General features: G+C 35.6%; 1 protein-coding gene across 1 annotated transcript in view; it reads left to right on the plus strand.

Moving 5' to 3' along the window:
* The window catches only part of LOC106873829 (pleckstrin homology domain-containing family H member 1), a 949,845-nt gene that overhangs the window by 667,234 nt on the left and 268,485 nt on the right, over nucleotides 1–14,126 (plus strand). Inside the window, exon 4 of the mRNA XM_052968478.1 lies at nucleotides 6,006–6,068. Coding sequence (XP_052824438.1) covers nucleotides 6,006–6,068 — 63 coding nt within the window. The remainder of the gene's footprint in view (nucleotides 1–6,005; nucleotides 6,069–14,126) is intronic.

A 14,126-nucleotide genomic window follows, 5' to 3' on the forward strand; every position in this document is an offset into this window, starting at 1 on the left:
TATATATATATATATATATATATATATATATATATATATATATATATGTATGTATGTATATACACTCACACTCACACACACATGGACACACACACATTCATGTGTTTGTGAGTGTATACATTAACACTTTGTCTCAGGAAGTTGAATAATTGAAGAGTTTGTGAAAGCTGTTTGTTTAAATTATTCAATTTTTCCACTTCGGTTGCTTCAGAACTGTACAAGAATTACACTCTCAACTATAACCTCAAAGATCTACAACTCTATGTATCTTTATACAATTTTCCCTCAGATTGTTCTCATTCCTAAGATGGAACCAAAATTGCTTTCATGCAGACAGATCAATGCTAACACAGATCCTTGCCCTTAGAAAAATTATAGAAGATCTCAGAATCTGCAAGTTAAAAAACATCAATCATGTCTTTAGATTTCTCCATGACATTTGAGAGTGTCAAGAGAAAGGTCATGTCACAGATGCTCTCAAGTGATGGTATCACCATCATGTGTGAAAATTCATCAAGCTTTATGCGAAGCACATACTGGACAACAAAATAATTTCAATAGCAGGAATCTTTCAGGGATAGTCCCTTTTCTCTTTTTCACATTTCTATTTGTGATTGTAGTGGATTACATTCTAAGACAAAGTTTTGGCCCCCAATTCTGCTTAACAAGTAGAATTAACCAAGGAACTAGCAATTTACAATGGTGATAATCTTGTTCTCACAGTTTACCAACTGTTTGATGTGCAAGACATCTTTCATCTTTCATTTGTTTTAGTTATGAAATTGCTACCATGCTGGGACACCGACTTGAAGAAGTTTTAGTGAAATGAATTGACCCCAGTAATTCTTTATTTTTTTAAAACCTGGTACTTATTCTATCGGTCTCTTTTGCTGAACCCCTTGGTTATGGATGACATAAACACACCAACACCGGTTGTCAAGCAGTGGTGGGGGACAAACAGATACACAAACACACACTGATATACATATATATATATATGATAGTCTCCTTTCTGTTTCCATCTTCCAAATCCACTGACAAGGTTTTGGTTGCCCACAGTGCTGTGCAGTGGGACTGAACCTGGAACCATGTGGTCTGAAAGCAAGTTGCTTACCCCACATACCTTGAAAATATGGCAAAGTCAAAGTCAGTCTCTTTATTACTGCAAAGAAGAACAAACACATGACCATCAATGAAGATGAAAGCTACCTACCAACTTGTTCCAACAATGTCATAAAACTCAAGAAGGTCAGTGACTTCAAAGACTCTAGGTCTTATCTTATTGATTGTGAGAAAGACTATCATATACACAAGAAATTAGCCTGGAGGTAACAAGCTTGGAAACATCTGGCAAACAAGTTGTTGAAAGTTAACAAAGCTTGCTATGTTCAGGGTACATATAAAGAACAAGTATCCCAATGAAGCTGAATTCTGGACTAAGAGAAAGGATATTCAAGGTCACTTTGATTGTAGCTACACCAGGTTTTTCCCTTGGGGGCCCAAAACAGCTTATGGTGTGAGTGAGCTCTAGAGCAAAGAGGTGACCTTTAAAGACACATTACATTCATCTCTATTATTATTGCTTTTTCAATGCAAGGTAGGCTTTGCTAACCACTGTCTTCATGCTGGACAACAAGCCATATGAGATGTTATATTCTGGAGATGTAAACACACTAATAGAAGATGAATACCACTCAGTTACATGGATGTTTTCTCTCTCTTGTCCATGCTTTTGCCACATAAAAGTGCTTGTGCCAGTGCCATGTAAAAGTGGCTGTGCCATGTAAAAGTAGCTGTGCCAATACCACATAAAAGCATCCACGCCAGCACCACATTAAAAGTACTCAGTATACCCTGTAAAGTGGCTGGCATTAGGAAGGGCATCCAACTATAGAAGCGAAGCCAAAATAGACAAAATGGAACCTGGGCAGCTCTCTAGCTGACCAGCTCCTGTCAAACTGTTCAACCCATGCCAGCATGAAGAACAGATGATTAGTGATGATGATGATATGATGATGATGATTATATATATATATATATATATATATATATATATATATATATATATCATTTGAACTCTAGTTGTTATCTTGTTAATGTCATAAAAATTCTTTCTTTCTTTTCACCTCTTCTCTCTCTCTCTTTCTCTCTCTCTCTCTCTCTCTCTCTCTCTTTCTCTCTCTCTCTCTCTCTCTATATATATATATATAGAAATATATATAAGTGTATGTGTGTGTGTACTGTACTCTCATTTGTGTTGGGCTCTCAGTATCTATATCAATCCGTTTGTGCAGTTATCAATTTTTAAGTCTTACTTATATACAAATATCCCCACTCCCCTCCATCATTCTGTCTGTTTACTGAACCCATCCATCCATACATCCATCCATCCTGCTGATTCTTTATCTTACCTTCTGCCTCTTATCTTATCTCACCATTCATTAACTTATTTCACTATCTCCTTTCTCTATTTCATTTACCAATTTTTTCTTCTTATCTATCTGTCTAATCTCTCCTTTCATTAAACTCTAATTAAATTGCTGGCATGAAAAATGTCTTACTTCTCATTCTTCACGAAGTGGGCCCTTCATAATTCTTAAACTAAGGACTTTGGTGAAACTTTAAGCAGGATACTCAAATTTGGTTGTATGAAGTAGTAAGGGTGCATATGTTGAGACCTCAGGCTGGATATTCCCATTTCATTAGTTATTCAGTTTTTAATTAAATATCTTCCCTCATTACATTAATTAAGGTATCATTACTTGACTGTTACATCCCCAGGTCGTTTCTTCTGTCATTATTATAATGACTTGAAAGGCAGTGAGCTAGCAGAATTGTTATCACATCGGACAAAATACTTAGTGGCATTTTGTCCGTCTTCACATTCTGAGTTCAAATTCCACCGAGGTCAACTAGTAATTGACTAGCTCCCCTGACCCCAAGTTTCAGGCCTTGTGCCTATAATAGAAAGGATTATTATAATGGTCTGAAAGGTGGTAATCTAGCAGAATTGTTACCGCATCGGACAAAATACTTAGTGGCATTTTGTCTTCACGTTCTGAGTTCAAATTCCACTGAGCTCATCTTTGCTTTTCATCCTTCTGGGGTCAATAAAACAAGTACCAGTTGAGTTCTAGGGTAAATATAATCGATTTTTCCCTTCCACTGAAATTGCTGGTTTTGTACCAAAATTTGAAACCATTATCATAATGGCTTGATTATTAAGGTGATGAACTGTGAGAATCATTAGTACATCACATCAAAGCTTTTCAGCATTTCTTCCAGTTCCTTAGCCTTTTTTCTTTTTGGGATCAATAAAATAAATGCTAGTTGATCGCTTGTGTCTATGGTATTGCCTTACTCCATCCTCTCAAAATTGCTGGCCTTGTGCCAGAATTTTAAACCATTATTATAATGACTTATGTATATTATCATAATATACTCTATCACAATGTTTCATTTATATTATTGGGCATCAATACAATGATCCCTAATCTGGCAAGTTCAGAGAGGACTATGGTTTACTGACAAGTTCTAATAAAGCTGAAACATGTTTGGAGTTGTTGCTTTTACTTGCTAAAATCAGATTAAAATAACATCAGTCATTTATCAAATGATTTCTTTTCCTCAGCACAAAATTATTATTATTTATTAATTAAATAATTTTCTTGCCTCATTACATTAATTATGATGACTGTAACTTGACTGAAATTGTTACCTATTTAATAACTTGAGACAATTGTTTGTTATTGCAGCCCAACTAACTCACCTTGTTTATGCACTGGTTTAGCTGGAAGTCATCAGTTGAATGACGGATTGACAATTGACAACTAAATAAGTTAACAAACAGAGATTTAGATATAATGGCAGAGAAGAATTGGTTGAGGGTTTAGCATTAAAATCAATGACAGGACAGCTTAAAACTGATTTTACAGGTAAACACATTAAGTCAGTTGACAGATGGGCCATAGAATTTAGCCGAACATTATCAGCAAACAAAAGAATATAGATATTAATTCTCATGTGTGGAATGTGGATTAGCCAAACTTGAAAACAGAGATATCATGTGACATGAGGGGCTTTTAAGGAAAATTGTACTACTAAATGAACAACAGTTGGACAGGTGAGTAGAAAATGATGTTGTAGGTATATGGAAAAACTCATTGAAAGATGAGTATGAATGTATATGCAAAGTCAAGTGTGCATATAAATGGTTGATAAAATATCTATACCTGTAGCTGTTCTAATTAATTTAAGGAATGGAATGGTACATCCCAGTGTGTGGCACCTTGGGCAAGTGTCTTCTACTATAGCTTCAGGCTGACCAAAGCCTTGTGAGTGGATTTGGTAGATGGAAACTGAAAGAAGCCCATCATTTATATGTGTTTGCGTCTGTGATTGTTCTCCCCATCACCACTTGACAACCAGTGCTGGTGTGTTTACGTCCTTGTAACTTAGTGGTTCAGCAAAAGAAACTGATAGAATAAATACTAGGTCAGTTTTATGCATGCATAAAACTGAAAGTTCTCATTATGTGTTACAAAATCTCTCACTTCCAGAGGAAATGCTTCACTATCATCATTTAACATCCACTTTTCCATGCTTGCATGGGTCAGACAGAATTTGCTGAAGCAGATTTTTCTGTGGCCAGATGCCCTTCCTATAGCCAACTCACACTTATTTCCAGGCAAGGTATTATTTCCCTGTAATTAGAAACGCTTTCTATGGAAGACTGGAAATGAACATCCTCACTTATATAATCCTTTATACTAAAGGTGCAAAGCCTGAAATTTTAGAAGAGGGGACTAGTCAATTACATCGACCCCAGTGTTTCACTGGTACTTAATTTATCGACCTCGAAAGGATCAAAGGCAAAGTCAACCTTGGCAGAATTTGAACTCAGAACGTAAAGATGGACAAAATACCACTAAGCATTTTGCCCAGTGTGTTAATGATTCTGCCAGCTCACCACCTTTACTCATCTATATAAGGATAATATTCATTTACAACCATCACTTAATATGTAAACATGAGTACACCTCACACACATATGCATGTGCATGTGTGTATGTGTGTGTGTGTGTATACACATATAGATATGTCTGCATGTGTGTGTGTATATACGTACAATACTTAGAAAAGTTTCAGTCAGGATTAGTCCAGGCCATGGCTAACTTAATTGCACCATCTGGGAAAGACATTTAGTGATGTTTTATATTACTCATTATTTTGGATATCATAGCCCATTTGAGTAAAAAAGAGTTATTGTTTGCAGAGATATATCCAGGTGTAGGTGGATTATCTGGAATTTGTTGGGGATATTTGTCCAGGAACTGTTTAAATGTTATAAGATCTCTTTCATCTCTTATGTATTTTAGCATGATGTAAAAGATAGCAGGACCAGTTGTGGTGAAATAGTTCTGTCTTAGTGTTGTGGTGTGGCCTGTGCATGATATAGCCTATAGCCTATATATATATATATATATATATATATATGTTTGTATGTATATACATCCTCATCATACACACACACACACACACACACATATGACAGGTATCTTTCAGTTTCCATCTAGCAAAACTCCACTCCTCCACTCCCAAGGTTTTGGACTGTAGTAGAATACTTGCCTAAGGTCTTGCACAGTATAGCTGAACCCAAGATCACATGGTTTAAAAGCAATCTTCATGACCACACAATCATAAAACAACTGAAGATAGCTAGAAAGAATACTCAGTGAAATGTATGGCAATGAAAATTCTTTAAATCTTGGTTTATAGTCTAATTATTTTTTTTTCTGAGGAATATTAGAAACATAAGCATTGACAAACTTTTGCAAAAGTTGAGAAATTGTGCACTTAAAAAATGTAGGAGCTGATTATTTTGTGTTTATGAGCATTTTAGTGTTTCATTTTATGCATGTTTTATTAGGGAGAAAAAAAAAGACTATTATAATTAGGTATTAAACTAGCTCTGAGTTTAATTTGTTATGTTCTTAATTTTACAGATGAGAGCCTTGGAGGAAAGAGCTATTGCTGCAGATGAAAAAGCCAAGGACAGTGAACAGCAGGTAAGGCAAACAACTTGTTTTGATTGGTCTATGCTGATCAACTACAATTTTTGTAAATGGGTAAATTTACCAGTTTGAATAGTCACAGTAAGTGACTTTATTGAGATTGGTTGATGATATGTTGATTCCAGCATCACAACACACCAAAACAATTATTGGTTATACCTATTCCTCATGCTCTCTATTTACATACAGTAACGTATGTTACATCACTAGAAATCAAATGTCTTTGCCATGTACATAGTGTAGTATATCAAAATATGGGATACATTTTCAACAAAACTCCAGTGTTCTATTGACCAGCTTACAACAACTCTTGGAGACTGAGATAATCTGAATCAAATATCATCAAATACAATGAAATTAGTGGAAGACATCCAAAGAACTTGATCACTGGTGATGTGTTTGTTCACTAATTCATATTGTTGAATTAAAATCTCAAGTATGATTTATCTATTGTAAATCAATATTGTTGGCTAATTAACTGTTGTGAATTAAAATTAAGTGGAGCAACATCAAAAACAAATATAACCTCAAAAATAAACTACAAAAAAAAAAAGAGAAAAGTTGAATATTTGCAAGGAATAAATAGATCTTATGTGGCTGATTAAAATGTAAAAGGTTCTCTCATATTTGTAATAATTGGCTTCTGTTGTAATTTTTGTTTTTGTGTAAACTTCAAACTATTAACTATAAAGTGTTGATAAAATATCATCTTTTTTTTAAACCTCCTTTGTATTTTGCTAATTATATTGTTGCTCATCAACATCAAACAGCATTCAGTATTAATTTTGAAGGCTTTTATGAAATGAGCAATTATTTTCAGAATTATGGGTCTCAGGCCAAAAACTACACTTGAGTTCTTGGTTTGTGTTGCATTGTCATTTCATTTGTAAATGCCATTTCACTAAATACTCTGGCTGTTATTACTTATTACTATTTTTGTCTGTACCAATTCTTTCCTTTTATTTTCTTATTTTATCCAAACAACAAGAGGTTTGGGCATTTGGCATTGTTCTTTACGAAACCCAAAAAACATATTTGAAAGGCTGTCAAATATTTTTAGTACAAGTCACAGAAAATTTGTCTGATAGGAGTTAGGACAAGCATGTTTAATGTGATTCCCAATAAATGCTACGATATCCTATATTTGTTCTACCGTACATATATCTACAAATTTAAGAAGAATTCTTTAGAGTAGAAACTACACCTCACTATATTCTTCAGACAATATCTACCTAGAAATGCTTACATAATAGGCACAACTACAATATTTCTACATTTTACAATATAAACATATTTGTGTTTGTTCATCTGATTTTCAAATAGAGTAGTCCAAAGTTGTTTTAAGTTAGATTTTTTTCATCTCTTATTTTTCTGTAATGACAGAAATTCTATGTCAAACACTCAGATCATATGATTCACGATATATATAGATGATGGATGGCAAACAGAAGTATTGATATGAGTAAACATACACTTACACATACAGATATACAAATACACATACACACTTAAATCTATACGTACATACGTAAACACATACACACATACACACACACACACACACACACACATATATATATATATATATATATATATATATATATATATATATACACACACATAAATACATACATACATTCATACTCATATACGAATACATATACATGTGAAAGCACATATGTGAACACATACAGGACAATGTGCATACACCCACACATACACATAAATGTAAGAAATATCAGAATTTTGATCACAAGCTGTTTTAAGTGAATTTAGGTTTATTTCATGATGTCTGCTGAGTTTTCAATTTTCTTTTCTTCTGATTTCGTTCTGTCACTAAATTTTGATTCTTAGCGTTTTGGTATTGGCAGCACCAATGTTCAAAAACACTTTTCTTTACTCACTTTCTTGTGTTTTTCACCTGTCTGTCTGTCTGTCTGTCTCTCTTTCTCTTTCTCTCTCTCTCTCTCTCTCTCTCTCTCTCTCTCACACTCTCTCTCTCTCTCTCTCCTCTCTCTCAAACACAAAACAACATAGAATGTATAAATTGAAGGATTTTTCTTTTACAGTAGAAGCAAAAGTATGCTGATGCTAGCATTGCACATGCATTGGTGTGCATGCATGTGAAGTGGATGGTGGTGTATTTGTTTGTGTATGTATGTATGCATGCATATACACAAATGTACTAATTAGCCATTGGTATTATTGCAAGAACTGATATTTTAAACTAAAACGAATGTAAAATATCAACAGTGCTTACTGAACAGTTTGTATTGTTAGTCTGTATCTAAGTGTTTGTATGTATGTGTAAGCAAATGTGTATGAGAGGGTCCTATCTGTGTGTGTGCGTGTGTGTGTGTGTTAGTGTTTGAGTATTGTTGTGGTTATCTCTTTTGAAATTTAGTGTTGCAATTTGGTGTGAATTAGAGAATATCCTCAGCTGGAATTGAAATGAGATCTGAAACTTCTGGTGAGAACATAACCATGAAGATGATGAACAAGTCTTGTAGAAAGATCTTCTCCTCCCTTTTAGAATATGGTTTCACATCAAGAATGATGTTATATTGAACCCCATCTCTGTATCACTTTCTGTAGATTCAAGACATTCTTTGAGAGAAAATAACAATGATATCAAAACTTGATTTCAAATTTTGGCACAAGGCCAAGAATTTTGGAAGGAGTTATGTTAGTTATATTGACCTCAGTGCTCAACTGGTACTTATTATATCAACTCCTGAAAGGGACGAAAGGCAAAATCAAACTCAGCAGAATTTGAACTCAGAATGTCAAGTTGGAAGAAATGCCACTAAGCAATTGTTCTAGTATGGTGATCATTCTGCCAGCTTGCTGCCTTAAGCCGTGAAGTAGTATTCTCAAAGATAAGTCATGTATGGGTTGAGGGTTGGGAGGAAGGGTATCTCCCATTATCTCAGACTTGACCTTCGGTCAGTAAGTAGGTAAGTCTATGACAGCAAAGAACAAAGCTAAAAATGTTCTATGTGCGTGACTGAGGAGAGAAATGCTATCACACACCATCACATGACAGTCAGCTTAATTGTAGAAAGGTATTCACATGACAAAACTTATCTCTCTTCTTTAAATATAATCAATCGTTTAGCTAACACAGTTTCAGGAAGCTTTCTGACTTTAATATGTTTTTACTCTTTTACTCATTTCAGTCATTAGACTGCAGCCGTGCTGGGTCACTATCTTGAAAGATCTGTTTTAGTTGAATGAATTGACCCCAGTATTTATTTTCTTACTCTATTGATCTGGTACTTACTCTATTGATCTCTTTTGCCGAACTGCTAGGTTACAGGGCTGTAAACACACCAGCACTGGTGAGGAACAAACACAAGCACAAAGATACACATACACATATATGTAGTTGTATGATGGTTTCTTCCAGTTTCCATCTACCAAATCCACTTACAAAGCTTCGGCTGGGCTGAGGTTGAACTCAGAATTATGCTGTTAGGAAACAAGCTTCTTACCACTCAACCATCTTTATGCCTATATGTCTAAAATATTAGCGATCATCATCATCATCATCATCTTCCTCATCAGTTTAATGTCCTCTCATCAATGCTTGCATGGACTGGATGGAGTTTACTGTGGCAGATTTTCTACAACCAAATGCCATTCCTCTTACCAGCCCTTATCTGTTTCCATACAAGGTAATATTTCCTCATTGCCAGACATGTTTCTACAGAATATTGGAAATTAATGACGTTGCTTGTATGACAGTGACTATCATTTATAACTGTCATACAATGTCTAGACAAGGCAACACACATGCACGTGTGTGCGCACACACAGACGTGCGTGCGCACGCACGCACACGCACACACACACACACACACACACACACACACACACAAGCTTCGTTCAGATTTTGCCTTCAAAATTCTCTCACAAGGCATTAGTCAACTCTAGGCTACAATAGAAAATACTTGTCCAAGGTGCCATGCTGTGAGATTGAACCTGAAACTATGTGGACAAGAAGCACATATATTATTATTTTTGATATATATATATATATATATACATGTATACATACCTGATGATTGCTTCATCTCAACAGATGATAGCCGTCCCATCAACACACACACCACACTCCATCACACAGCACAATCACTACTCCGTTGATGAGCCCTTAGATGACTTTTAAGACCAGCTGCTGATTGACAGGATTTAAAACACAAGTGACAGTTATTAGTTAAGTTTGGAATCTGATTCTGAAGGAAGGTTTTTGTAAATTAGTGTATGTCTTTTAAGTCCAGACATTGTCTTACAAGTTTTTTAACATATGAAACAAGTTGTAAGAGGCAGTTGGTGTCCAAGATCATTACCTACCTGGGCGTTACAATTTTCATGTGACTTCATATGATTCGCGTATCCTGCTTTTGACAACAGAACATGGTCACATATAATACATACATACATGTGTGTGTGTGTATACGTATGTGTGTATACATACATATACATTCTTTTATTATTTTACTTGTTTCAGTCATTTGACTGTGGCCATGCTAGAATACTGCCTTAAAGCATTTCAGTCAAAGAAATCGACCTCAGAACTTATTCTTTGTAAGCCTGGTACTTATTCTATTAGTCTCTTTAGCCAAACTGCTAAGTTACAGGTACATTTACACACTAGCATCAGTTGTCAAGCAATAGGGATGGAAGACAAATACAGACACACACACACACACATATGAATACATATACATATATATGTACAGCAGACCTCTTTCAGTTTCCATCTACCAAATCCACTCACAAGGCTTTGATTGGCCTGAGAATGTAGCAGAAGACACTTGCCCAAGGTGCCATGCAGTGGGACCATACCCAGAACAATGTTGTTGGGAAGCAAGCTTCTTACCACACAACTACACCCTGCCCCTATACATATGTATACATACATATATGTGTGTGTGTGTTTATATGACAGGCTACCACACAGTTTCCATCTACCAAATTCAGTCACAAAGTATAGGTTGGCTTGGAGCTATAATAGAAGACACTTTTGTCCAAGGTATTGCATAGTGGGTCTAAACCCCCAAACCACATGATTGCATGGGGAAACAACTTAAATGAAACATTAATGATATTAACCACATTGGTCCCAGAAGGCTTGTAGAGGTCATGGATCTGACCCTTTCTCTAGATTCAGTAAAGTAAAGAAAAACAAAGCCTCAATAACAATTATTACCACTTTACAGAACTTTACATCACTAGAATATTTCATGTCTCCAAATCAGGTGCCTTATTACTGTTTGACTATTGTATGTGTAAGATTGTGGCTGCATAACCATATAGTATGTTGGTTGTATGTTAGTATTCTATGTACAAGGCTAACAGGTTTTTTTGATTATCACACTTTAATTTGCAATTTTATGGATTGTTGAAATAGATTTATCAAGCAAATATTTACATATAGTTCTTGTATTACAACATAATTAAATTTACTTTATTTTTGTCTTTGTTTAGTAGTTTGCTGCTAATTAAATTTTATCCATTGAGTTATTTAAATTTCCTTCAAATAATTTTATACATGAAATTTAACCCTTTTCGATAATCTCCCTTCAGATATCATTATCATCTCCATCATTTAGCATTCATTTTCCATGCTGGTATGGGTTAGATGGTTTGACTAGAACTGGTAAACCAGAGAGCTGCACCAAGCTTCAGTCTGTTTTGGCTTGATTTCTACAGCTGGATTCTCTTCCTAATGCCAACCACTCCACAGAGTGTTGTGAGTGCCTTTTACATGTCACCGGCATGAGTGCTTCACATGTGTCACCAGCATAGGTGCCTCACACATGTCACCAGCACAGCTGCTTCACATGTGCGACCTCACATGTGTTGCCAGTGCAGGTACCTCACCTGTGACACCAGCATGAGTCCTTCACTTGTGTCACCAGCACAGTTACCTCACATGTGCCATTAGCATAGGTGCCTCACATGTGTCACCACCATGGGTGCTTCCCACATGTCACTGGCACAGGTACCTCATACATGTCACCAGCGTGAGTACCTCACCTGTGACACTGGCATGTGTGCCTCACCCATGTCACTAGCACAGGTATTTCATACATGTTACTGGCACAGATGCCTCACTCATGTCCCCAGCATAGGTACCTTACCTGTGTCACTGGCATGTGTGCCTCATATGTGTCACTAGCCACAGCTACAATTTCACAAAGCTTGATGTGTCTTCTCAAGCACAGCAAAAATAACCGTATTCTTTCTAAGATAATTTCATGTAAGTGTTTATGGCTTGTTCTAAACATCATCAGCAAAACACCTGTTCCTGTTCTACTATCATACTTTAACCTTTCTCATCACCTGGCATAAAGCCACTTCCATCAACATTACTCCTATCTAAGTAAAAGGGTCTTACCTTGCAAGTTACCTGGTGATGTCACTAGTGTTGGTGCCACCTAAACAGCACCCTGTACACTCTGTAAAGTGGTTTCTATTAAGAAGGGCATTACAACATAGAAACCATGCAAAAACAGATATTAAAGCACGGTGCAGTCCTGTGGCTTGTTGGTTCATGTCAAACCATCCAATTCATGCCAGCATGGAAAACAGACATTAAATGATGATGATGAATGATGGATGATGATTTTGCTTAATCTTCCCAAATTCTTGATTATTTTGAAATGTAACGAAACACACAGGTAGTATATTTAATTGAAAATAGAATTCAGAAATGATTAAAGGTTACAGATTATTTGAACAGAAATAAGCCATGTTTTCAGTGAAGCTATTCACCAAATTATTGGAAAATATAGATTTATATGTAGATCTATTGTCATGTTGTGTTGGCTAACAATTAAAGAATTTCTAAAAATATGATGAACGAGATGCTGCAAGATTCAGACAAAAGACAACTAGATAAGGGGATTACTGTGACATTTCTGTCTTGTATCTGAAGACTCATGTAGCCAGTTAAACATTTTCCATGGCATATAAGTAACCAAGATCACAACATTGCCCTTGAATAAGATTCCAGTCCATCACAGGATTACCCATAAACAGCTGAGTGAACTGGAGAAATGTAAAATGAAGTGTTTTGCTCAAGAACACAATACATTGCCCAGTTTGGGAATTGAAGCGATGGTCTTGGGATTAAGAGTGCAACATTCTAACCACTAGGCCCTACACTTTCACAAGAGAAATTTAAGGGTTCATTTATTAGTTTTAGTTATTTACTAATTTTAGATAGAGAAGAAGGGGTTAGCTATTTATAATGTTTGATATAAGCTTCATAATGTTCAATGACATTCTTTAGGAGTATGTGTTAAATTTCGTTTGATGACGATATGAAAATTGTCATTTCTGCATTTTATAACATGCATATAATACATCATCATCACCACCAACACCACAATACCACTACTAGCAGCACTATTACCACCAATACTACTACTAGCAGCACTATTACCACCAATACCACCACCATCATATCACACCTGCCACTAACACCCCCACCACCAACAATACCACCTCACACACTAACACCACTACCACCAGTAACATAACTGCAACACATAAATCATAAATACAGAAATCCTAATGTACAAATGTGAGAGGGGAAATGAACCAAAGTTGATCATTATCATTCTAATTAAGTTCTTTAATGATTTCTTAATGAGACTTTAACTAATTAGTGCAGCAGAAAAAGAACTTATAATTTTGATAGAAGTAAGAATATTAATCTCTCTGAACTTATATATATACACACACACACACACACACACACACACACACACACACACACATATCAGATTCATTATGTCATTTCGAAGTTTTTACAAAGCATGTGTATGTGTGTGTTAATATCTATATTAACTTCTAGCAGCGTGGGAGGCCGATGGAAAATAAGGTTCACTTTACAAAATCCATTGTTATAGCAACATTTTCAGGAATTTCCGTGATGTTAGGGGTGCTCACACACACACACACACACACACATGCACGACGAGCTTGATTTATAGTTTCTGTCTACCAAATCCATTTCACTAGGCTTTGGAACTACAG

Source organism: Octopus bimaculoides, chromosome 6, assembly GCF_001194135.2.
Source record: "Octopus bimaculoides isolate UCB-OBI-ISO-001 chromosome 6, ASM119413v2, whole genome shotgun sequence".
NCBI classification, from domain to species: domain Eukaryota; kingdom Metazoa; phylum Mollusca; class Cephalopoda; order Octopoda; family Octopodidae; genus Octopus; species Octopus bimaculoides.